The 25,986-nt window shown below is 54.1% G+C and overlaps 1 protein-coding gene across 2 annotated transcripts in view; it reads right to left on the reverse strand.

Moving 5' to 3' along the window:
- The window catches only part of IRS2 (insulin receptor substrate 2), a 32,835-nt gene extending 8,211 nt beyond the window's left edge, over positions 1-24,624 (reverse strand). For both annotated transcript variants that reach the window (XR_007154166.1, XM_047868040.1), the window contains exon 1: positions 20,092-24,624. Coding sequence is in view for 1 of the 2 variants with exons in the window: in XM_047868040.1 (XP_047723996.1) it covers positions 20,092-24,085 (3,994 nt within the window). In the remaining variant the exon portion in view is untranslated. The remainder of the gene's footprint in view (positions 1-20,091) is intronic.
- Positions 24,625-25,986: the final 1,362 nt, after the last annotated feature.

A 25,986-nucleotide genomic window follows, 5' to 3' on the forward strand; every position in this document is an offset into this window, starting at 1 on the left:
AGAAAAATAAACCTGATAATTCAGTATCTCCTTACTTGACTAAAAGCAAAACACTCGTGAATACACCCAAAAAAAAAAAAAAAGTAATAAAGTAAGGTTAAGTGTGATAACCAACAAGCCAGAGATTCTAAGAAAAACGGTTACTCGAACTTTTCATTTAAATAGGAAAAAAATAAATAAGAGACAGGGAAGAAGTTCCCGGCAGTAAATTACTTTACCGACTCTCCTTGTGAAAGACGTAAAAATGTCTTTTATAGGAGATCCCACTTTCTAATTTTTTTTTTTTGAGAGAGTGAGCGAGTGGGGAAGGGGTTGAGAGAGAGAGAGAGGAGAGAGAGGGAAAGGGGGAGAGAGAGAGAATCCCATGCAGGCTCCACACTCAGTGCAGGGCCTGACTCAGAGCCTGATCCCATGACCCTGGGATCACGACCTGAGCCAAAATCAAGTCGGACACTCAACTGACTGAGTCACCCAGGCGCCCTGAGATCACCCTTTCCTCTGACAAGTGAAGTCATTTCATCCTGAGTGCTCGCTGTTGAAGAAATTTCCCAGCACCAAGTTGCAATTTGATGGCAATGACGCAGCAGGAGACGGGAGGGGGTGGGGGGAGGGGGCAGGGGGTCAGAGGGAAAAGGTCGAGTCCTGGTATGGGGCTGGGGTTCATAAAAGGTAGCTGTCCTCCTTCAGCTCCTGTTTAATCCTTCACGAAAGACCTTGTCTTAATCACCGAACATCAGAGCCGTCGGGTGTCCTGGCCTGTGAGCTACTGCACTGAACCTTCCCTCCACTGAGCCAAGCCTCCCACGGGGGCCTGCGTGAATTCTCCAATGCCTGGCCTCAGCAGACCTCCACCCGACCCTCCAGCCTTCCTTTCTTTTCTGTGCTTGTTATTAAAAAGCCGGACGCGCCCATCCCACAAGCTATGCTTCTATGGTGAGAGTTTTCCATCATCCCTGTAGCAGCAACGTCCAACAGCATAGGAGAAATATTACTGATTATTCTTCAGCCCAGACCCCTGAAGGACAAAAGTGCTCCCTGCATTGCTGGGGGACCCTGCTCTTAAGTTATGAAATGTTGGACCCTCCCAGGTAGAAACCAGGTGAGGGAGCATCAGTGACAGGTCAGCAGCAAAGGACAGCCCGTCCCCCAGGGCTCTGCACGCACCCCTCCACTAGGGCCATCACTGTCCATTTCTACAAGTAACAAGAGAGGGGTGGGGCTGGGAAGGGGGACAGGAGGTCTCTGACTTTCACTTGGGCCCCGGGAGTTTACACTTTACCGCCATTAACTCATTACAAAACTCCCCAGTGACACAAAATACCACACAGGCAATGGCTCACTGCCACATGCACCTGTCTCCCCAGTGAGCTGAGGACTCGAACCCTGCCCGTCCCCAGCATCTGGCACAATGCTTGTTAGAGCCTTTCTAAAGCTTTGATGAATTAAGTTGAAATAAAAACCCATGTGGTTGATGCCATGTCTCACAGGCAGAAACGCTTAAAAAAAAAAAAAAAATCTTCTAAAGGAGGAGGCAACTTTAGAACTGTCTGAGGCCCAAGTGAAAAGAAAACCCTTCTTACCTCACAACAGAGTGGGTTCTAAGCCAGAGGTCAACAAGGCAGGGCCAAATCTGACCTGTTGCCTGTTTCTGTAAATAAAGTTTTATTGGCACCCAGGCTCATTCACTCGCATATGACGCTTCTGCATTTCAATAGCAGAGGCCTGTGGTTGGGCAGCAACCTTCCCCCCCACCCACCCCCAGCATGGGGAAGGCACCCAGGAGAAGGAAGAAGGTTGAAGTGGTCAAGACAGGGCCACATATCAACATCTGTGGGTTACACCCGGAGACTCATCGAGTCCCCGGGAAGATTATCTGTGAACTTGCATCCTTTAGAAATGCAACGCTGTCTGCTGAAAACCATGCTCTCCTGTTACAGGCCCTACTGAAAACGAGGAAGGAAGCCATCAAATCATTTAGGAAGCCAGCACCCTTTGGGGAGTAATTTCCCTCACCTACGGCTCTTTTACTCGGTGTTTCATACGGAACGCAAAAGTACTAAGCAGGTATGATTATTACTACATCCTGTGGCACGACTCTTTCAACATTAACAGAGGTGAAGTTATAATACACTGGACCTGAAATCCAAGAGGGGTCCAAATAACCCTTTTCTCTTTCTCGGGTCGCTTACGAATGTGAATGTAAGTGTTATGTTTCTGCACCGAGAAACAGTACGGATACTTGAGCCAGGCGATAGGACGTGCAGTAAAATTGCAAATATCCTACAAGCAGTGCGATTCGTTCCTCGGATTTCATGCATTATTACGCTTAGGAGTTTACACTGATGTAAAAAATACGTATTTTACGTATCCTATAACAATGTTATATTGTTTGTATCTGATGTTCTCAAACCTAAATATTGTGTTTTTCCTGCAGAATTAAGGAATGTATAAGAATTTATTCAAAATATATCCACCTCCCAAAACCCTATTGTTACAGACCACTTCGAATGCACCTTTCTTTCTTTTAAATATCTAAATATTTAAGACTTGCTACTGGGGTTATTTTAGTTTTATGACTTCGTTCCTTTGTTTTTATTATTGAAATCGAAATAGGTATTTTCTGGAAGTCTGAAATTAAGCCAAATACAGCTCAAATCCCAGTATAATATCACTGAATAGGAAACAGACCCGTGAGTATAGTTAAAACGGTACGCCTTCAGAATTCTAAAATATACTCTGTTTTTCACATTTAACATACAATAATTTGGAAATGTGTTAAAAATAGAGCGTAATAATCAATAAAGTGCTTGTCTTTCATCACAAGAAAAAAATGTTTAAAGAGAACAGGGGGAAATTCTGGAACCCACCATGTCCCCCCCTCCCCCGCCCCATCCCTGCCCAGCCACCTCCTTTTCAGGTAGAGTGTCCACTGTGCATAAGCGCTTGGTGGCCTGACCAGTCCCTGCTCCTGAACTACAGGCCACCCCCTCCCTGTCTAGAATGTCCACATCGTACAGGATGTCCACATTGTCCACTGGGGGGTCAGAATCGATCTCACTGAACAGCCCTTGTGAGAAGAGACAGCCGGCAAAGCCAAGGCTGGGTGTCGCACCCTGCCCACCCCCAGCAACTTCCCGCCACGGTCACTCATCTCGAAGGCATCCCAGGAGCTCAGGAATGACTCAGGTGAAGCCGTCCCTGTGCCTTAAGCCAAACGCCATTTCAAGGGCTCACTGCGATGTGGGTGAGGACGGTCACTGGCCCGCCCCGCAGGAGTAGGGGTCCTGGGGCCCAGGAGCCAACATTTACCTATCTGTTCCTTCCAGAAATGGGCATGTCATTCGCCTCGCCTGGCGTTGCTCCCTGGGCCACCGTGAAACCACCCAAGGAGGCTCTATGTACGGGAGTTATAAACCAGGAAGTGGAACACCTTCTAGAGACACACGGGACTTTTCTCATGCACAGGGACACCTGCTTCCTGCACCACTCGCCCCCAGGCAGCTGCCCCCCCCCCCACTTTCTTCCAGCTCCTTTAAATGATGTATACACGTAGCCACATGTTTCGTTTTGAACTACAAAGGCTTCGTCTTAATGAGCCCGGGCGGCCCTTCGCTGCCAGAGGAAGCCTGACTCCTCCCGCCCCCTCCCCAGGCTAATGTGCGTGGCCACGGCTGTGGCATCGCCCAGCGCGCCTGCCATAGCGGCCCTTTCTTCATTCAAAACTATACCCGCGAATGACGTCACGAGCAAGTGCGACTTGAAGCAGCAAATAAACAACCGATGAAGGCACAAACACAACGGCAAACAGCTCCCGGAATGAAATGAATCAGCTCGTTTTAATTGGACAGAAGCGGAACAGAAGCAGAATTGTTTTTCCGGGGGTAACTCCGGGCCATTTAAAGCTAATAGCTCCCAAACGCGGCACAGCACGCCTGGCCTGGCTGCTTTCTTCATGTCCTGCCGGCGGGACAGGACGCCCGGGCAGGGGCCGCGTGCGCCCGGTGCAGACAGCTGCCCCGTCACCAGGGCACAAATGCCCCTCCGCGCTGAATGTGCCCGCAAGCACGATGCCACCAGCCAGCTGGGCTGGGTTCCGTTCTCGCGGCCTCACGCACGCAAGTGCACCTGCCTACAGAGCAACGTGTAAACTCCCTTGCCCCGGAGTTAAGATCCACATCCAAGTGAAACGCTGTTGGTTAACCTTCCAGTAATGACAAACGCGAAGTGCTCAGCTACAAACCGTCTTTATAAAGTTCAGCTGCTGGAAAAGAAAACCAAGTAAGACAGCAGGGCGCTGCTCCCGCCTCAACCGCCCCCCCAGCCCCCACTTCACAACCAGACAGCACCCGGGGCAGGACAAACACCTACAGGCACTTTTCCAGCCAGAACGACAAGGGGTCTCCCGGTCACTCACGACTGGAGTCTCAACAGAGTAAGGCTGCCGACTCCCCTCTGCGGCCTTGGCAGAACTTAGTGGCAGCACCTGGCAGACATTTCAAAGGCTCAAGTGCTGGGGGGGACCTCACGCACCAGCGGCTCTGGACCCCAGGATGCCTGGGTCAGGCTCCCAACCTGGGATTTCCCAAGGCCTCCTAGGAGATTGGACAGAGCAGGTGAGTTGGACACCTTGGCCCCCCCACCCCTCCTGGAGGTCCAGGGAGACACCACTGAGACACATGTGATCACACACGTGCGTCACCCTTCCCTGTCTCCCGAGAGAAGAAAGCACGAAGGGGCAAAATATCCAACCACAGAAAGACAAACTTCCCCAGCTGCTGACGCCCGGGAGGGGGAAACAGTCAAATCGGTATGAAGACATCACTCGTGGCACTCAAAGAAGGCTGCACTGTCAGCCTCACCGGCCCGTCACATTTCCCGGGCAGAATCTTCTAGGCCTTTTAAGAATGGCTTTAAAAGAGGGGCGCCCGGGGGCTCAGTCTGTGAAGCGTCCGGCTTCAGCTCAGGTCACGATCTTACAGGTTTGTGGGTTCGAGCCTTGTGTCAGGCTCTGTGCTGACAGCTCAGAGCCTGGAGCCTGCTTCCGACTCTGTGTGTGTCTGTCTCTCTCGCCCCTCCCTGCTCATGCTCTGTCTCTCAAAAATAAATAGACTTTAAAAACAAACTTTTAAAAAAGAATGGATTTAGAAGAGACGGGCCTCCTTGACCACCTCTCTGGAACCACCAGGACAGAAGGCGACAGCAGACGTAAGCTGCACACACAGCATCACCCCCTCCCCCCCACCCCTGCACAGCACAGGCTCCGTGCTCTCCCTTCCAGAGTGCGGCCGCCAGCAGGGTGTCCCATCCAGGGAATCGTTTCCACCAGGTAACAGCTACCGGTTCTGTCACCTTGTGACACTCAGCACATAGGAATTCATTGAGAGTAATTCTTAGTTTCTCCATTTTCCTCACACAACAACAGGCCGTTTTGTAATTTCTACTTGATGTACTGGGGCGACACGAGGGGGGCTTCCAAGCGACCTACGCAAAGGGGAACAGGAAGAAGGTGAGTCCATTCGCTCCGCTGTGCACGGGGAGCGCAGGACCGCCGGTGAGTCGGGGTGTGGGAACCTTCGGGGCTGCACGGACAAGGGCGGACCCCACGAAGGCCCAGATGCGAGCCCGGACCCTCCCCACCCCAGACCCGCTGCCCCCACTCCTGCTGGCTGCCACCAGGCCTCACCCATCAAGCTTCTAGAGTTACCTTAGGAAACAGAGACATCAAGGAGGCCAACGGGCACACGCATATTTTCTAGAACACGCGCTTGGAGAATCTAAATGTTCCATCTCTGGTCTGGAAGAGGCAGGAGGGACCCCTGAGCAGCAGGAGCGACGATGGCCAGGACAGGTAAGCAGGTAGTTAGGTGAGGTCACCGGTCCTGGTAAAATGGACCAGTTTATGTATGTTGACTTTTTTTTTCCCCCACATTATTTCAGAAAAACTAAGTAAAACTAACCCTGAATCCTGAGGACAGACCCAAACACCGTGCCAAGTTCTTAAGACCACATCAGCTACAAAGAACTGCCCACAAGGCCATCTGCCAGATGGCCATGCTTCTCACACACACAGCAAAGGAGGCAGGGTCCCTGGACGCGGGCGGCACGCCAGCTTTTCTCACGTTCTGGAAGCCTTGGCTACTGGCTCACTCCATTAGCGCCTTCCTATCAAGGGACCAGGGCTCGGGGGTAAGTGGCCGCGTGCACACTGACCCAGGTCCAGACGCACCCACGGCTCATCCAGGCTGAGGGCCTTTATCCCCCCAAAGAAGGTGCGGCCTCACCAGGAAGACACAGAACCAGGCAGGAGCAAACCTACCAGGCCAACAGCTCCCCCCAGGCCCAGACAGTCTCTCCAGCCTCAGGCTGGTTTGCTTCTTAAGTTTGTTTATTTATTTTTGAGAGAGAGAGAGAGAGGGAGAGGGAGAGAGAGAGAGAGAGAGAGAGAGAGAGAGAGAGAGAGGCAGCATGAGCAGGAGAGGGGCAGACAGAGAGAGAGAGAGAGAGAATCCCGAGCAGTCTCCATGCCGTCAGCAGGGCTCAAATCCAAGAAACTGTGAGAGCATGACCCGAGCCAAAACCAAGACTTGGATGCTTAGGGGTGCCTGGGTGGCTCAGTCGGTTAAGCGTCTGACTTCGGCTCAGGTCATGATCTCACGGTTCATGAGTTTGAGCCCCGCGTCGGGCTCTGTGCTGACAGCTTAGAGCCTACAGCCTGCTTCGGATTCTGTGTCTCCCTCTCTCTGCCCCTCCCCCCGCTCATGTTCTGTCTCTCAAAAATGAATAAACGTTAAAAAAAAAAAAAAAGACTTGGACGCTTAAATGACTGAGCCACCCAGGAGCCCCCTCAGGTGTTTTTTCCTTTAAAACATAAGGGGTTTCCTTTAACCACCCCCCCCCCGCCCCCAAAAGGAGATTCTGAGGACTCGATAACATTTAGAAACGTTTTAGAGATTACAAAGTGCCTTACAAATGTCTGTGTAATCAAGTATGCAATTCCGCCAATAGGCGGGTGCTTTTATCTTGTTCATCATCTGCCGGTGCCCCTCCCCCCATCACATCTCAGTGCCTCAACCCACCTGCAGGGCTGCTCAGTCTACATTCTACTTTTGAGAAGGAAACTCAGGAGTGGCAGGCAGAAAAAGACACAATGGCAGAATTAGATGACTCCAGTCAAAAAGCTTTTAAATGCTCTATATATCGTTTCAAAGACTGTTCCACTTCATGCCTGTTAAATATGACATGAAGTCTTTACAATGGCTGACTGGACTCTACAGGTCACTGTCCCTGGTCATGTCCCCCTCTTCACCTACTACTCTCCCTATGTCCCTTGTCATCATTCACACTGATCCACTTCTTATTCTGGACCATACTAGCAAAACTTCTGCCCCAGGGCCTTTGCACGGCTATTCATTCCCTTTGCCAAATGGATTCTCTCCCTAAATATCTACAAGACCTGCTTCCTCATCACGTTCAAGTCAGCACCTTTTCCCTCTCTCCCTTCCCAGCTATATTTTCTGGAGCATTTATCACCACCTACAACACTTGCTGATCTGAACACATTTAAAAATTAAATGTATTTCCTAGGTTTCAAATATAAACCTGAAGTTACATTTGTATTTGAACTGAGTACCTTTTGTGTTTCTTTTTAGCTTGGAAACCAAACCTCTCTCTTTCTGGCCTACACTCTAATATTTTTCAAAGGAGCGAAACATTTGATAAGTATTTAACAACTGACAACTGGCATCTTTGTGATGAAAACATATTTAGCAGTCTGATTAAATCTGAAAGTTGAAGGGAGACCTAACCTTTCTGCCTCGGTCTCTCCTGCCCACAGCCCATCTTTCCACTCTCCCAAGCAGCCATTAAGCGAAGTTCCTATTGGTGTGTGTTTGTTTTTTTCCGGAAAGAACAGTTAAAAGGCGGGAAGATGTAAGAAGGACAGAAAACTTCCCAGGAAGCCGCTGGTAACCAGGGGAGGGGGCATCCCTGGCTAGGTCATGGGTATTTATATAAAGGACGGGATCTATGCTTTCAAAAGGGCTTCAGATCCTCCTGCACACCATTAAAGGTGTATCGTAAGAAAATACAGCGCTAGTTGGAAATTGTTAGGACTGGGACTAAAATCTACATGTTCGCTTTTTACGGAGGAGCCACCGGCAGACAAGCAGCAGCAGTCAACATCTCAAATGTGAGCTTCCTACAGGCAGCTAAGAAAGCTCCGGGGATGGGGCGCCTGGGTGGCGCAGTCGGTTAAGCGTCCGACTTCAGCTCAGGTCACGATCTCGAGGTCCGTGAGTTCGAGCCCCGCGTCAGGCTCTGGGCTGATGGCTCGGAGCCTGGAGCCTGTTTCCGATTCTGTGTCTCCCTCTCTCTCTGCCCCTCCCCCGTTCATGCTCTGTCTCTCTCTGTCCCAAAAATAAATAAACATTGAAAAAAAAATTAAAAAAAAACAAAAACAAAACAAAATTGGGGCACCTGGGTAGCTCAGTTGGTTAAGCATCTGACTTCGGCTCAGGTCACGATCTTGCGGTTGGTGAGTTTGAGCCCCGTGTCTGGCTCTGTGCTGACAGCTCAGAGCCTGGAGCCTGCTTCGGATTCTGTGTCTCCCTCTCTCTCTGTCCCTCCCCCGTTCATGCTCTGTCTCTCTCTGTCCCAAAAATAAATAAACGTTGAAAAAAAAAAATTTAAAAAAAAAAAAAAAAAAAGAAAGCTCCGGGGTTGTTGAAGAAAGAATGAGTTCATGGCAAGAACTCGCTTCAGACAATCAAAGAGAGAGCATCTTGGGGCACCTGGGAGGCTCAGTCGCTTAAGTGTCCAACTTGATTTCAGCTCAGGGCATGATCTCACGGTCAGGAGTTTGAGCCCCGCATCGGGGCTCTGCGCTGGCAGCATGGAGCCTGCTTGGGATTCTCACTCTCCCTCTCTCTCTCTGCCCCTCCCCCACTCTCACTCTCTCCTTCTCAAAATAAATAAACATTTTTAAATAAGAGACAACATCTTTGTTAAGCAGGAGTGGATGGTGAGCCAAGAAGAATCAGATGGCACAGGAAAGGGAGGTCATAACCTCGTGTTGGGAAGTTTCTGGAAGACTACCCCTGAACGCAAAGACTGGGCACAAAGAGAAATCCCAGGACGGTTACAGGGCAGGCTAGAGAGCCGCATCCAGGAGCTGGGTGGGTTTTGCATCCAGCAAAACCAAACCTATAGTTTCTGAGAAGTAAACTGATCCAGAAATGGTGCCTGATGGGACGTACCCCAAGAGTGTGGGGGGGAAGGGACTCAACGCTGGAACGGCTCCTTCAGAATCTTCCAGCAAGGCCACCCCACTATGAAGGGTGGGCACAACACCCCCCCGGCCCCGCCCAGAGACAGCCTTTGTGAGGGGTTCAGATGGCCCCTGTGGCTGCTGGGGGGTTGGTACACACGGAACCTCTGTCAGACTGGCTGAACCGTCTTCAACCTTAGGAAATGGCTTAAGACCCGAAAAATTCTGAACATTCCAGCAACACAAGACAGACTCCAGAGTCGTGGGGATTGGGTGCATATCACCCAGAGTTATTCTAGGAACTTAATTAAATCCTTCAAGCTGGAGAAACTCGGGTATTTTACTGCTGTGGTTATTTCATTTGGAACAAAGACTGCTAATAAACTGGCCGTACTGATAAGCGAAGCTACAAATAATGATAAGAAGTAAAATGGAATTAAGGTGAGTCAGTTCTACTGTATCTTTAAAATTCTGATACGACCCTCCATACCAAAACGTCATTGCATTTGGAACCTGCATAAACTTTCAACGACAATGCTCATTTGGAAAGAAATGTCGAAGTAGGTAAAACTCTGAAGAATGTTTTCAGATTCATTAATGTTTGTAACTTTGTCAGGCTTTCCTATCTAGTATTTCCACAACACGCGTTATTCAAGTTTTAACTTTTTTACTGACCCAGCTGAAGTTAGTTTTCTGATGCTGAGTGTAAACTAACATTCCCCTATAATCCTACAGGGGGAAGAAATATTGAATTCTCAGTTTTGCAAGTAATAGCAAAATCATACCTAAAGGTTTGCAACTGAACTGTATGTGCATTAGAAGTTGACTGAGCAAACTAATGAAATGGGCTTACTTCATAAATCTAACTGGCAGAGAGTATGAGTAGCTAACGGATTTGTTTTCTGTTTCATTTGCATCGCAAAGTGCTATTTTACGTCACTTTTATGCCAGAAAACAACTTATGAAAACCCTACTGTCGTATAAAAACAAAAGAGAAGCACGCATTGCCACAAATCACCTGAGTAATTTATCTTTTAAAAAAAAATGCATCCACGGGCGCCTGGGAGGCTCTGTTGGTTAAGCGTCCGACTTCGGCTCAGGTTATGATCTCAGGGTTCATGAGTTCGAGCCCCGCGTCGGGCTCTGTGCTGACAGCTCGGAGCCTGGAGCCTGCTTCAGATTCTGTGTCTCCCTCTCTCTCTGCCCTTCCCCCACTCGTGCTCGCGTGCTCTCTCTCTCTCTCTCTCTCTCAAAAATAATTAAACATTAAAAAAATACTAGTGAGGGGTGTCTGGGAGGCTCAGTCGGTTGAGCGTCTGACTTCGGCTCAGGTCATGATCTCATGGTTCGTGAGTTCAAGCCCCGCGTCAGGCTCTGTGCTGGCAGCTCAGAGCTGGGAGCCTGTGTCTCCCTCTCTCTCTTTCTCTCTGCCCCTCCCCTGCTCACACTCTGTCTCTGTCTCTGTCTCTGTCTCTGTCTCTGTCTCTGTCTCTCTCTCCCTCTCTCTCTCCCTCTCAAGTACAAATAAACATTTAAAAAAATTTTTTAATTAAAAAAAAAAGCATCCAGGCTGTAGTGTAAGAAACTGACCACCGGACTCTCCCTTTCTAGCAATATCTGTCCTCTCAGGAGCACAGGAGCTCCAGAACGCTGTCGGTTTCCCCAAGCCCCGGTTCCTCCACGCATTTTCTTCGCACAAAATCAAAGTGCCGTGCGCCCGCTAATCCCTGCCTTGTTTAATCCCGTTTATTGCTCAGAGTTTCTAAAGCATGATTTGCAGAGTTTTCAGACTGAGTAAGAACATCCTGGCCTATTTCCAAAACCTCTCCCCCACGTCACAATCTCCCCCCACTCACGGGCCCACCTTTCACCCGGGGCGCGTGGGCGTGGCCTCCACGGCAGGCCTGGGCCACTGACAGTCGTCCCTGCTCTGGGTGGCTTCCCTCCACCCGCACCAGGCAGGCTGCGCTGAGGAAGGGATCCAAACCCGGCCCCTGGGGAAAGACCGCTGGCTTCCTTCACCAGGACTCCCTACAAGCAACATTGGAACATCAGGATCTTGCTTCCCAGCTCTTCATTCGACCCCGAAAGCGCTCCGCAAGGCCAGAAGCCGGACACCGGGCGCTCTGACCCCGCTCCCCCCTGAACCCGGCATGGAAGGAAGCAGAGTCTCCCGGTCTGGCCGACGCCGGGGCAGCAGGTGGCCCCGGATCCCGCGAGGCCGGGTGGAGTACGGATGCACACGCCGCTCACAGTGGCAGGCGCGTGGCCCCGGGGCTGCCATCTGCTAGGAAGGAAGTCGTCTCTCCGAGGATGCCGGAGAGACTGACGGCTCACGTCAACAAAACCCTGAGTCACCCGCTAGAGCACAAGCCCGCGGATCCCGATGACATTTTTTTAAAAAACACGCACAGCTTACGAATTTTTGTCTGTCTACACCCTCCCTTTACGCCTTTGAAAGCGGGGTTACAGTCGCCTCGTGAGGAAGGCAGAAGAACCCTTTCTCCTCGTATAAAAATCCAGTTACATGGTTTTTTTTTTTTTTCTGAGAAAAACAAGATGGGCACTGGTGAAAGTATCCAGTGCCCGGAAGATTACCGACCACCTCGCAACACCCGAGGGGCTGACGTGTCCGTCCTTAGGCAAATTCTACACCGGTTAGTTTTCATCCACACTCATCAAGTAGGTTCATGGCCCGTTTCTCAGAAAACCACTAATGGACTCGTTCACGATGAGGAGTACATGATATTTCACTTCTAGAATAAATACATCACAAAGACATCTCAAGCGGTGACGGGATCCGCGGGGCCAGGCGGGACCAAACACAAAGAGCAACTTACATTTTCCCAGATAATAGAGGCTTCTCCATTTGAATCACCCTAAGAATTTTCTTCTTCTCTTTTCTTTCTTTCTTTTTTTTAACAAGCAAGCACATGATCTTGAATGTTTGCCAAACCTTGGCTCCTTCTACCTCACCAGTAAACACTGCCCACATGGCCGTGAGCCGCGGTGTTTCCCTAATTTCCACCACACTTCCTTATTTAGGTGCCTCAGCCTGTCTCTCTGTCTGCCTGTGGACCCGTTAGGCTGTGTATGAAGCAGTTTACTAAGACGTCCTAAAGTAAAAAAGACAGAATACCACTTCCATAGAGGCTGGGTTGTTCTGGAGGGAATGGGATGTATCTTGGGAGAAAGTTATTCATCAGCACACAAAGGACCACAGACACAGAGCATACTCTGTTCTTTCTTGATAATATTTACACACATTTCTACCAACCAATTAAATGGTGACCTTGGAGAAGACGTCTGACCTCCCTCGGCCTCTGTGCTCACAACCTTAAGGGAGTTACAGGATACTCATGGTTCCCAGCCCTTCTCCCTCACTCAAAGCATCCTTGTATTTTCTTCTGATTGTGTCCACACCGCATGGAAAGACTTTTAACATATTTGGTTGGAGGGCAGGGCGGGGCGGGATCTTATCAAGCATAATCCACAGTTGGCTTTGCTGAAATGAAATCAGCTAGAGGAACAGGAGTCTTGTGGGTGCAGACGACGAGAAAGGGAGACTGGAAACCCCCAGAACAGAAGAGCGGCCAACGACTGGCAACAACTCGAGAATCCACAGACACAATGACAGCCGTCAAAGTCCTATCCACTTCTAAGCGCTTCTCACCGCCAGGTGTTAAAACTGGTTTAAAACAATTAGGGGGCTTTCCTTCCATGCCCTTCCTGCCTGACTGCCAGCATTGTACTCCAGATGGATAAATGCCCGGAGGAAAGAAGAGAGAAATTAAGTAACTATCACCCAAGTGCAATCAAAAACAAAATGTTACCTTGAAAGTTGCGCTGAGGCTGGTCTACATAAAACCCTAATGTAACAATTGCTGGGAGCTTCCAAAGCACAGCCGGGGGTGTAGGACTTGGAGACAACCTGACCTCATGTAAACAGCACTGGCTGGGGATCAGGTGCTCCCAGGCAGAACGCAAGACAATGCTGGTCCATCAGAACCCTTCCGCGGTTCACCTTGTGGCTCAGGGAACCTTTGGGTGAGTCCCCCGGCCTCTCCAAGCTGCACATTCCGCATTCCCAAGAAGTGGCCCAGCCCACGTCACTGGGTTATGAAATACCATGTGGTAACATAGGTAAGAAAATGTCTCCACGCTATGAAGCGAAGAAAAACACTTTCTGGATTTTACACAATTCTTTTGACCTAAAAGGGGATGGGGCACGCATTAATCTTTCGGTATTGATCACAACAACGGATACATTTTCAATTCAGCATCTCCAACCCCAGCTGCCTTCTTTCAAATTCATTCATTGTCCATCAGTTTTGGTATCGTTACACGCAATTTGGAGCCAAAAGATGATCTGATTTAAGTAACTCCTTTTAAATCTGCATAGAGGGAGCTCGGTATCACGTTCATAAGTATTAAAGATTATGCGTTAATACCATGTAAAAGCATAAATCATCCTCAGCTAAACATGGAACCTAAGGTAACAATTAAAATCACATAATGTAACGGAATCTGCCATAATCCCCATTTTTAGCCATTGAAAACACTGAAATTTAATACTAGACTCTAACAATCCACTCAAGCGTTTATACCACTACCATATGGATGGATCAAAGCAGCAGTAAGATTATAATTATACTTCAGGTTATAAAGTTTTAACACGATTAGAGTACACGTCACTATTCAGTAGTTGAATCTCAATTAAAAAAAAAATTCACGCCAAGCCTCTTGGAACATGACTACATGAGAAATGGACCCCCCCCCCCCAATATTTACTTCTGGAAAATTTGATACTCCTTACAATCAATACTAAGAAACCCGCGAGTATTTACAAAGTGCTACACATGTGGTCATTTATCTTGAAAGTATATGATGTACCCCAGTATCTGACCAGATATTGCAAATTTCAGTAAAAACACAATAAGGAAGGAGTGTTTTTTAAATCTTGTCTGTGGGGCACGAATATCACGTGCGGCACAAGAAAACAGGGCCACATCTGAAGGCACATTTATGCCGTCAAGTTTCACAATGTCCCTGCGCACGTAAAAGCAACCTCGTGCCAATTTTATAATTTTCTAGTCCAAGAAATCGGAACCGCTGACCGGACTGTATTTTATCTCTGGTAAACACGCAGCCTTGAAATTTTAGCCCAACTCCATCTCAGCGTCCGCATGCGATGAATTCAATCAAGCAGCGAAAGCACCGCGCATAGAAGGGTCCTGTGTCATCCACACTCACGGAGCGAGATGCCAGCGTACAACATGCAGTTCAGCTGCCTCTCCTCAAACTTCCCTCTGAGCCTCTTGTTTCAGTGCAGTCAACACACACGTCTCTGGGCTCTCTAGAAAGAACTCGAATCGTCATAGCAATTACCGACCGAAGCATTTCCCTTCAACGGTTGTCAGAAAAGAACCAACCGCTGAACCCGGTCTCCACCGATCTACCTTGAACAACTACTAACAAAACAAAACAAAACAAAACCAAGAACACTGCAATCTGGAAGGACGCATTCGGGTGAATAAAACAAACACGGCGCCTCCCCCTTTAGATTCCCCTGGTGCTGTTTTCACGAAACCGACCACCTGATCAATAAACATGCTTGCTTGTAACTGATCACTTTAGAGGTTCAGAACACTTTGTTTTCATTTGCTCATTAAAATGCCAACGTGACAACGCCTTGCTCAGTTTGTCCAGAAATATGCATTCTATTCATGTCTGCAGGAGAGAAAATCTACAGAGAATTCCCCTATTATTCGTGGACTTGCTCAAGACCTGGCTTCGGGGCCCGTGTTATTTCCCTCTGAGTTTTTCCCCGACTCTACTTGGCAGGGCCAAGAGTAAAAGAGTAAAGTTAAAAGAGTAAAGATAAAAGAGTAAAGTTACATTTTCCCTTAAGTTTCTGAGGTGAGACAGGACGACTGGATTCTGCACTACCCCCAAAACCAAAACAACAACAACAAAACCCTCTCCACTTGCCAACTCTGATACCCTAGTTAACTAGCTCCTGGAACTACCCTCTACAGAAAACGCATTAGTGGGAATTCTAACAGAAAGCCCACTTTGCCCATGCTGTGACTAAAACTGCTGAAGTTCTCCTCTTCAGAAAAAGAGACACAGATTCACTTGATACAGAGAACTCTAAAGAAAACAGCACGTTAGTTCTCTATTAAAATTCCTCTTCAGGAGGCACGGGCCGCAGAAGAGTAAACGAATCAAACAGTGGAGGTGTTCCCACGGTGTCTGACGACCAAACGAATCCAAAGCACACAGCAGTGGCCACCCTAACCGAATCAACCGGAAAACCGAAGCCCCAGGCCCAGCACTGGATTCAGCAGCTGCAAGTTGACGGGTTCTGTGTTTCTTTTGATACATCCCGCGCGAAGAGCCCACACTATCAATTAAAACACTAGGTTCATTCTAGTTCTCAATTTTCATGGTGACAGTATGTCTTGGTATGTAAACAAGTCATAGAAAGAAGGTAATCAAAAGTACGGTCTTCATGGAGTTTCAGCAGGAGGATGCTATTTTCCTCAGTTGTTATTCTGCGATGTAATTTAAAACGCCACTCCATTGCAATTGATAATTATCTGCGAACAAAATCTCAAGTTAAATAAAGAGGGCGAAAACGTGGTTCTTGGAGACTGGAGTGGAAGCGGCAGTCAAGCAGAAAAGGCATGCAATTCTTAAAAAGGTATTTGCTCCATTTTCAGAGGACTAGGAGTTGTTGTTTGTTGTTGTTTTTTTAAGAACACTCATTGACAAAAGTGAGTTTCCTATAAATACTCATGGTTTCAAGGTAGCACCAACAACATCATTGGATTTACCAGCACGATCCTTTGGAAGAGCGTTTTAACTGTTCCTGATTTTTATGATCTCCTGGACCTCCCAGGAGCCAAGGACACAGGAGGGAGAGGGCTATAATTGCCCCATTTTACAGACAGAGAAAGTGAGAACCAGGGATTAAATGGTTTCCCTCTGTCACACAATGACTCATTAAGATCAGCAACCAGAAACCTGGTTTCCTGATTCCTGGTTTAATGTTCCACATACTATGCTTCCTTCTACGAAGTACTATTTTCGTAAAGGTTTCTCTTTCAATAAAGGAAATAGAACAAGTCACGTGACTTTCATTCACGAAAGCCTGTGTGTTTTCATAAGCACCTTGGCTGTCTGTTCCTGGGAACAGGGCAGGAGCGGTGCTCCTTATTATCTTATTTCGACAAGAGCTGGCCGACCGAAGCAGGGAAAGCACGCCCGACAGAAAAATACAGGGCATGTGGTCAAGCAATCTCACTGGAGTGCTAAAAATATTCAAGTTCTTTGTTTTAAGACTTCAACAGGCAATCTTTTTAAACATAAATTGGGACTGTACTGTACCTTTGGAAACCTTCCTCTTACCCCCAACTTCTCTGACCCTAGGACATGAATATATGGTCCTTACATCAAACAAAATTTAAATGGCAGATGCTTTCAGTGGTCATTCTTGTCTAATCTGCCTTACTCGTACATAAAAACCAATTTTAGAATAAAAATCCCGCTAAAGAGGAACACTAAGACAGCACCTTTCATAATACACACCAATCTATCATCATAGCACAAAAATGTATAAAATGAGTTTTTACATGCTGTTTTAAAGCATAGATCCAGTATTACATTTCCAGGTCCCAAACAACAACACTCTGACAGATTGGTTAGACTTTCCTGCACATACACACACAAAACACACGGTAAGTACCCTCCCTTGCTCCCTAGTGAGACGCAGAATTTAGAGTTCAGTTTTTACTTGCTCTGGATCAATACACAACGATTGTATGATACATGCTATTATTATGTGTTAATGCAGAACATGCACACACGCGCGCACACACACACACACACACACATACCCCGAGGGTGCATTAACAAGTGTCTTTGGTTCTAGCACTATAATCCCCCCATCCTCAATTCTATGGTAAACAACTACCAAAGGCTGGCTGCAGGAACCTTACCTCTTTGTTACCACTCATGCAAATGCCAACCCCTATGCAAATGACCCCAGACTATTCTGCTCTGGCATAATTAACGACGTGTCTCCGTGTGGAGCTCCAGGAACTCGGCAGGGACACACACACCACTTCCCAGAGCCCGGCCAGCTCATGCGATGACCCGGGAGCTCTTTTCCCACTTCATCTTCAAAGAAATGCTTTCCAAGTCCTCCTGCTATAAATCATTCTCCCAAAGGACGCTTATCCCCCGTGAACTTCGTATTTATGAGCACCACGCACAAAATTTCTACAGCCACACGTGAGTTAAATAACAGTGGACGTTCATCTGGAGTTTCTAAACGTTTCCCTCCTGGCTCTGCAGACCACAGTTCAGGTTCCACGTGAATTAAGCCCACATCTTTGTCTTTCCTAGCCTCCTGTTCTCTGTGTCAAAGGAGCTTACTAGAAATCCATTTATCATGGGGTGCTCCTCACAGACCGGTTTTGGCACAATGGATCAACTGCAGCTCTCGATTTTGCTTAAAAATAGTCCTTTTCCTTCTTAAAAGGGTGTTGACCACAGTGCTCACAGAGACTCTGGAAAACCAGCAACCAAATAGGATCTCATCTTTGCTCAGCCACTCCGGGGCATCTGAACTGCGGTTCTGGCTTCAGTCCTGAATCCTATAGGTTGAAAGGAATTTTATACTGGTGGGAACACAGAAGAAGCTAAAATCAGGTCTCTGGCTTGACTTATCTCCCGCAGTTTAAAATGATCCCGAGTCTGGAAAGGGCATTATATCATACATGAATCACGTTTCTGAATGTATCTCCTTTATCAGAAAGGCCTTGAATCCTTTTCAGCTTGCAGACACAAACCCCCTGCTCACTCCTGCTTCTGCAGAAGCCCGCTCCGGGGCCCTCCGACTCCAGGCCGGGTTTTGGACGCCTACTTCACCCAAAGCAGTAAAAGGTGTTAGGTTCTCAGGCTGCTTTTCTGATGAGAATCAGATTTCAGCAAAATGTGCTTTCGTGTTCACTAAGGCATAGACCCATTTGGGCACACGACAATAACTTTTGTGTGTTTGTCTCTTTTTTCCACTCAATTCCGGTCACGCTGGTGTGTTTCTATGGTCTGGGTCCTAGACTTTACTCGTCCTCCAACTTCAGGGCACAGTAGCAATTTTTCAGAAGTACCTGGACTGCCTAACTGAACTGCGAACAAAGTGACCTTTAGTTGAGAGTCGTCGTTGACGGGGCACAGTCTGACAAGTTCCAACTGATTTAATTCCACGCTCAAGCACCATATTCCTGACAATTCTCTAGGACTCTTTCTACCTTTCATTCTATGGTTTTAACAAAAAAGTAAAGAGCTCTTCCTTTTATATTAGAACAGGCTATTTACTCCGTAGCCGTGCTGTTAAATCCCATGGACTACAGGTCCCAGGCATGTTACAAGCCTTATGGCGGACTTAGCATTCGGCCGGTCTGTGTACTTTACCGACAAAAGGTGTACGGATTCCCAAGCCACCTCGACCATCACCCTGGATCCGCTGCAGACTGCTGACCTCAGGCCAGCATCTACCTAACACCACTCTCACGGCTTTCGGTTCCCGGGTTCCCACACAGCTTCCACCTTCCTAGCAGCAACCTCCCCCACCCTGCAGAAAGATCCATAACTAGAAACTTGTGAATTGAACATTCACCCCCTCTGCCCCCAGCCCAGTCTACACCACCAGCAGCAGAGCAAACACACCGCTCTCTCCTCATGGATATTTAATGGACTGTGAACACCACGGGACACCAGGCTCTCGGACTTGAAAACACCAGTGCTGTTGTCTCCCGCCCGTTTTCTCTAAAGCACTGATTCTGAAGCCCGACTGCAGGGTAACATCCCCTGGGCAAACTCTGAGAACTGGTGCCTGGGCTCTGCCCACTGGGTGCTTTGCTTGAGTGCGCCCTGGGTGAGGCCCATTCCTTGAACCTCCTCAGGTGAGTCGAACACGGGACAGAGTTCTCAGAGGACGCCCCTCCCCCCCACACACACAGCATCCCCCCAACAGCATCTGCATAGCCTGGCAATTTCTTAAAAATGCACATTCTAAGCCACACCCTAGACCTGCTGCATCAGAATCTCTGGGGCTTGACATGGCCCAGCCCTCCAGGTTTCTAGCAAACACAGACCAGGTGACTCCCGGGCAGGCTCAGGTTTGAGAACCGCTGCCTTGGTGTGGTATTTAAACACTGTCACCGTTGCAGACCCTCAGGAGAAAGAGAGTCTCCCTTAAGGAAAAGCCCTGCAGTTTACTTGTAAAACTGAAACAGTTAACTAACTGTTCCCTGTTGCAGCCACCAAAATGGATGCTCATTTTCCAAATGACTTTCAGACTTGTTTTTGCAAACTCTGAGGCTCAGCAGAAATCAGGGGGGACCTGGTTTCAGGAAAACAAAGAGAAAGGTGAGGGAGCAGTCAGGACTCCAGGTCAAGAACCACCAGCGGGCACTCTGGGGGGGGGCGGGGGGGGGCGGGACTGGCCCTGCCCTGTGAAGGAGGAGGAGAGAGGCGGTGGGAAAAGAACAAGGGGGCGGGGCCCAAACAACGAATCCCAGCCTCCTGGGTGCGAAGCTGCACATTCAACTCAAAGACCCCTGGGCCGCTGCGGCTGTTGGGCGAAGAAGGAAGCCGGGGGGAGCCAAGAGGAAAGCAAAACAAGGCGGCTCGTCCAGTATTTTGGCGCTTGTGTCCAGGTACCAAAGGAGCGGATGGTGGTGAAGCCAGAGCGGCCCTCTCCTGGGCCATCCCACCCTGCCTCCCGCCTACCGTCAGCAAGATTCCAAGGGCCTCACCTTTCACAATGGTGGCCTCCTTCAGGTGATGCGACAGGAAGTCAATGCTGGCATAGGTGTTGGCGGAGGGCAGGGCGCCGGGGCCGGGTCCCCCGCACACCCCACCGGTGCTGCTGCCCCCCACCGCGCTGAGGAGACCCCCCAGGCTACGGGTCCGGCCCCAGGCGCTCTTGTCTCCCGGCTGCGGATGCGGAAGCTGCTGCGGGCCGGGCGACAGCCCAGGTTCGTCCCTCACGTCGATGGCGATGTAGTTGAGGCCGTTCTGGAAGCCGGCAGAGGTCTCCCTGCGCATCGGAGAGCCGCTGCCCCCGGGGCACCCGACCAAGCCCCCCGGCTGACTCGGTAGCCACGGCCGCGCCTGCTGGGGGGGCGGTGGCTGCAGCTGGCGGGGGGACGTGGGGCGCTCGTCGCCCCCAGCCAGGCCACCGCCGCCCGCCCCTTCGCTGCTTTTCCTGAGAGAGACGTTTTCCACGGAGGCCGAGTTGTGGCGCTTCGGGTTGTGGGCGAAGGACGGGGACACGGGGGTCACAGTGGTGGTCGAGGAGAAGGTCTCGGAGCTGTGGCGGCGGCGGCCCCCCTGCGGGTCTGCGCGGATGACCTTGGCCCCCCGGTGCGGGTCCGGGGGCTGGCTGGCCTGCAGGAAGGCCTCCACTCCCGACACTTGATCCCTGAGACTCAGCCTCTTGAGGCCGGACGTGGGGCTGGTCACGCGGGCACCTTCCGGCTTCGGGGGGGCGGCGATGGGTTGCGGCGGGGTGGCAGCCACGCCGAAGGCCATCTCGGTGTAGTCACCATTGTCCCCAGTCTCCGAGGACGACGAGGAGGCAGCGCTGGGGCCCTGGGCGGCGGGGGCGGGGGGCAGGCGGTACAGCTCGCCTGGAGGGGGCGGCGGCAGCGGCTGCGGCTGCAGGGCGGAGGCAGACGCCGCAGGGCGCGGGGGCAGCGGCGGATAGGGGGAGGAGGCCTCGGGGGACAGGAGGGCGTCCAGCGAGCCCACAGGGTCCCCGCCCTGGGGGCCCGGCTTGGGTGACTTGGGCGAGCTGAAGTCGAGGTTCATGTAGTCGGACAGCGGGGAGCGCTGTCGGCTGTCACCGCTCGTGCCCGGGGTGCCCGAGCCCAGGGAGGAGGCCGGGCTGCTGGCGGACAGCAGCGAGGACGACGAGGCGGCCGAGGCCAGCAGCGGAGGCGCGGGAGGCGACAGGCGAGCTCCCGCATCGCCGAAGTCAATGTTGATGTACTCGCCAGGGCTCTTGGGCTCGGGCGGCAGCGGGTATTCGTGCATGCTGGGCAGGGTCTGAAGCCCCTCCAGGGACAGGCGCGTGGGCCGCACGGCCCGGCAGCGCTGGTTCAGGAAGCCCTCTGGGCGGCCGCCAACGCTGCCACCTGGCCTGCCAGGCGAAGGCACTGCTGGGTGAGGAGGCTGGGCGTGGCCGCCACCGCCGCAGCCGCTGGACGGCGCCGTCCCCGGGCTGGCCAGCGGCTCCAGCCTCTCCTCTTCCAGGATGCGCCCCACCGGAGAGCTCATGAGTACATACTGGTCGTTGTTGTCCCCGTTGCAGGTGTAGGGAGCCTTGTAGGAGCGGGGCAGGGAGCTGTGGCAATAGCCGGGCACTCCCCTGAGCATCTCCCCGCTGCCATGCAAGGCGGCCGAGAAGAAGTCGGGAGGGGTCCCCGAGGCGCCCGCGTCGCTGGGGGACATGTTGAGGTAGTCCCCGTTGGGCAGCAGCTTGCTGTCTGCGTTCTCCATGGACAGCTTGGAGCCACACCACATACGCATGTACCCGCTGTCCTCGGGGGAGCTCTCCGCCGGGGAGCTTGCCTTGTAGCTGCCCCCGCTGGCCGGGAAGGCCCTGCCGGCCGCGGGTGTGGACACTGGCGCTCCCGCGGGGGGCAAGGCCGCAGCGGCAGCCCGAGGCTGCAGGATCTGCTTTGGGGCAGACACGCTGGTGGGGCTCATAGGCATGTAGTCGTCACTCCTACAGCTGCCACTGCCACCCCCCGTGAGGGCCGCGCCGGGGGTCATGGGCATGTAGCCGTCGTCCGTACCCAGGTTACTGCTGGAGCTCCTGTGGGAGCCGATCTCGACGTCCCCGTAGTCCTCGGGGTAGGGGTGGTAGGCCGCTTTGGGAGATGAGGCGGGGCAGGACGGGCAGAGGCGGCCGGAGCTGCCAGAGAAGGAGACCCGCATCAGGGTGTATTCGTCCAGGGACGCAGAGGAGGGCTGGGGCACGGGCCGCTGCCGGGCAGGTGTGGTCAGGGAGTACGTCCGCTTCCTCAGGCCTCTGTCCACGTCCTGGGCCCCGTCCCCGGAGACTCTGCGGTAGGGGCGGCCACAGTGGCTCAGGGGCCTGTCCATGGTCATGTACCCGTACAGCTCGCCCCCGCTGCCGTCCCGGGCCGGGGGCGTCTCGGCAATGGACTCGGGCGTGTTGCTCCGGTGGCTGCAGAAGGCTCTCAGGTCCCCAGGGCTGGAGCCGTACTCGTCCAGAGACATGAAGCCGGGGTCGCTGGGGGACCCTGAGGCCGAGGCGCTGCCGCTGGAGGGCCGCTGGCTCGCGGGCTGGTGCAGGGGGTGCTGCAGGTGCGGGTGCGGGCCCGGAGGCGGTGGGTAGGAGCCGGAGCCGTGCCCGCTGCTGGACGACAGGCTGCTAGGGCTGGTGGCTGCTGGGGGAGAGTGCGCCACGGGCATGGACATGGAGCGGCTGTGTTGCAGGGCGCCCCCTGCCGGCGCCAGCGCCACCTTGCCCGCGCGGCCGCCGCCGCCGCCGCCGCCGCCGCTCAGGGTGTGTGAGCGGCTCAGGGGCGTTCGCACCGGCCCGGGGCTCAGGGGACTCCCGGCCACCGACACGGGCCTGCCGCCCGCCGCCCCGGCCCCCGCCGCCGCCGCGCCGCCGTCGCCCTCGCTGGCCGTGCGCACCCGACACGAGCTGCACTTGGCTGCCGGCGGGGTGGCGGCCAGGCTGTCGGTGCGCGAGCGGCGCACCAGGCCCGTCTGGCTGGGGGGCAGGTTGACCAGGTGGTGGTGGCGGCGCGCGCCGGGGACGCTGATGGGGTGTGTGGAGGACGAGCCAGACGACTGGCTCTTGCTGCGCGGCCGGAACTCGAAGAGCTCCTTGAGCGCCTTCATGGCCTCCAAGATGGTCTCGTGGATGTTCTGCGCCACCACCGAGTCGTCGGCCTGCATCCACAGCTCACCTGGGCCCGTGACGGCCGACCGGCCCACCTCGATGAAGAAGAAGCTGTCCGAGTGGCCGCAGCGGCGAATGTTCATGAGCTGCAGCGTCACCGACGGCTGCTCACAGTTAAGTTTCACAAAGCCGATGGTGCGCGCCGACAGGCACAGGCGGTACACGCCCGTCAGGTTCCTGCTCTGGCCCAGGCCCTTGGGCTTCAGGTTCACCTGCCACACCTCGCGGTAGGCGGCCGAGGCGGGCGCCACCAGCCCGTAGCTGTCATCGGCCGCGGCGGCGCCGGCCGAGCCGCCCAGGGCGCCGGGCAGGGAGGCGCTGCAGGACGCGGCGGTGGCGGCGGCGGCGGGGGGCGCGTCGCCGGCGCCCGCGCGGCCCTCGCTGACCAGGTCGGTGAGCGCGCGGTACCAGCCCTCCTGCTCCTGCTCGTTCTCGGCCGCCACGGCGAAGTACTCGTCCTTGGTGTAGAGCGCGATCAGGTACTTGTGCTTGGCGTCGGCGCGCTTGTTGATGTTCAGGCAGCAGTCGAGCGCGATGACCCGCTTCGGGGCGCCCGCCTTGCTCCGCCACTTCTTCTCGCTCTCGTAGTACTCGAGCCGCGGCGGCTGCGGCGCCGGCCCCCCGCCCGCCGCCGCCGCCTCGTCGCCGGGCCCGCGCAGCACGAAGAAGCGCTTGTGGCCGTGCTTCTGCTTGCGCAGGTAACCGCACTTGCGCACGCTGTGGTTGTTGTTGTTGTTGTTGTTGTTGAGGTTGGGGCCGTCGCCACCCGCCGGCCCGGGGGGCCCGTGCAGCGGCGGGCTCGCCATCGCCGGCGTCTCAGGCCGCGCCGCCCGGCCCGCCGTGGAGGAGCCGCGGGACAGCGGAGGGGGCGCGGGCGGGGGCGGCTCCCTCCCCGCCCCCCCACCCTACCCCCTGCTCGCCCGCCCGAGCCCGCGTCCCTCGGGCCCAGGAGGTGGGGAAGGTCGGGGGAGGCCCGCGGGGGCCGGCACCGCGCGGTGGCGCAGCGCCCTCCGCGCTCCCGGGCCCCAGAGGATGCCCGGCGCGGGCGGTGGCCGCCCCCTGGCCCGGCTCCCCGCGGCCGCTTGCCTCCCGGGCTCTCGGGCGGCGCCTGGGGACTCGCTGGCTGGGCCGGGAGTCGGGGTCCCCGAGCCGCGGGGCCGAGCTTAAGGCGCGCGCGGCCGCACCGGTCCCGCCGCCCCGCCGCGCTCCGGGGTGCCGGGGTGCGCCCGGGCACTCGGGGTCCGCGCCGCCACCCGGGCTGCTGCTGCTGCTGCTGCTGCCGCCGCCGCCGCCGCTGCCAACGGCGACCCGGGATCGTCGCGGTCCCCGCCGCACAGCGAGTAACACATCGCGCACCGAGTGACTGAACTAAGAGCAAAACAACATGTGACTCGGCGTGACGCAGGCACACACGGCGCGGCCGCCCCGCCCCGCCGCCCGCATTGGCGCCGCGCCCCCCGACGGACGGCCGGCGCGGCCAATGGGCGCGGGCCGCGGGGGGGCGGGCCGCGCGCCCCCGCCCCGCCCCCCTTTCTCCCCGGGCTGCGTTTCCCGCCGTCCCCTCCCCCTCCCGCGGAGGCCAGGGCCCGGGCGGGGTGGGGGCCGGCCCCGGCCTCATTAATCAGAGGCTCGTTGTGGATGCCGGCGGAGGAGATGCCACCCAGGGCGGGAAAAGGGGCGCGCACGAGGGGCGGGGGCCGGCCGCCGCGCGGAGGGCCCTTCCCTCCCGCCTTTGACTCAATTAATTGGGCTCGCAGCTTCCGCCGGGGAGGAGACCGGGGGAGGGGACACTGCAGGGGGCGGGGGGCCGGCGGAGATCAAGGGCCGAGACCGCCGAGCCGGGGGCCGGGCGCCGGCGAGGGGGGCGGCAGCACCCTTCCCTCGGGCCCCGCGTCGCCCTGCTGCCGCTCCACTCGCGGGGGCAAGAAGGGGCAATGAGCTTGGCCGCCCTCTCGTAACCCCCTCCCACCCACACGCACGCTTGGGCGAGCGGATCTGGCGCCCAAACTCGGGGTGGGCGCGCGCCCGCCCCGCCGCGGCGGGTTTGCGCCTGGGTGGTTCCCGGGTGCCCGGCCCGCGCCTTGTTTACGAGCATCACATTAGTCACCGGTGAGCGCCGGATCGATAGCAGCTCGGTGCCCTTTCCTGGAAGGAGGGGAGGGGCGCGGCGCCCCCTCCCTCCCCGCCGCCCCCGATCCGGGGCCGCGCTCGCCTCGGGCGGCTCCCAGGGTCCCACCCGCTCGGGGGCGCCCTTCCCCCGCACCCAGGTCGTGGGCTCTTCCGGGGCGTCATCAGCGCCATTCACTTGTCAGGTTCTCGGGAAGTTGAAATCGTCTGTTTGGGATGGAACCAGAGAAAGAGAAGGAGGACGAGCGGGCGTACAAAAATGCAGTTTCCATAGTGCCGGAAAGAGGGCGGGCTCCAGCGAGAAAACAGCCCGCAGCCCGGGTGCCCGCGGCGGGTGCCCGCCTCCCACCCGACCCTCCGGGCCCCCGCGCGCGTTGGCGCGGACGGCGGTGGGCGGCTCCAGACCTGCGCGCCCTTCGCCGGCAGTCGCTGCCGTTGAAGATGCCCTTGAAGAAGTGCTTCCGATATCCCCGTCTCCATGGCTTTTGTGACGGCTTTTGTGACTTTCAAAGTCGATTGCAAATAAGAACCCACGTGGTCGCGTCTCCCAAATGTCACAGTGGGGGCAGCTGGTGAGGAT

The sequence above is a fragment of the Prionailurus viverrinus genome, chromosome A1 (assembly GCF_022837055.1).
Source record: "Prionailurus viverrinus isolate Anna chromosome A1, UM_Priviv_1.0, whole genome shotgun sequence".
NCBI lineage: Eukaryota > Metazoa > Chordata > Mammalia > Carnivora > Felidae > Prionailurus > Prionailurus viverrinus.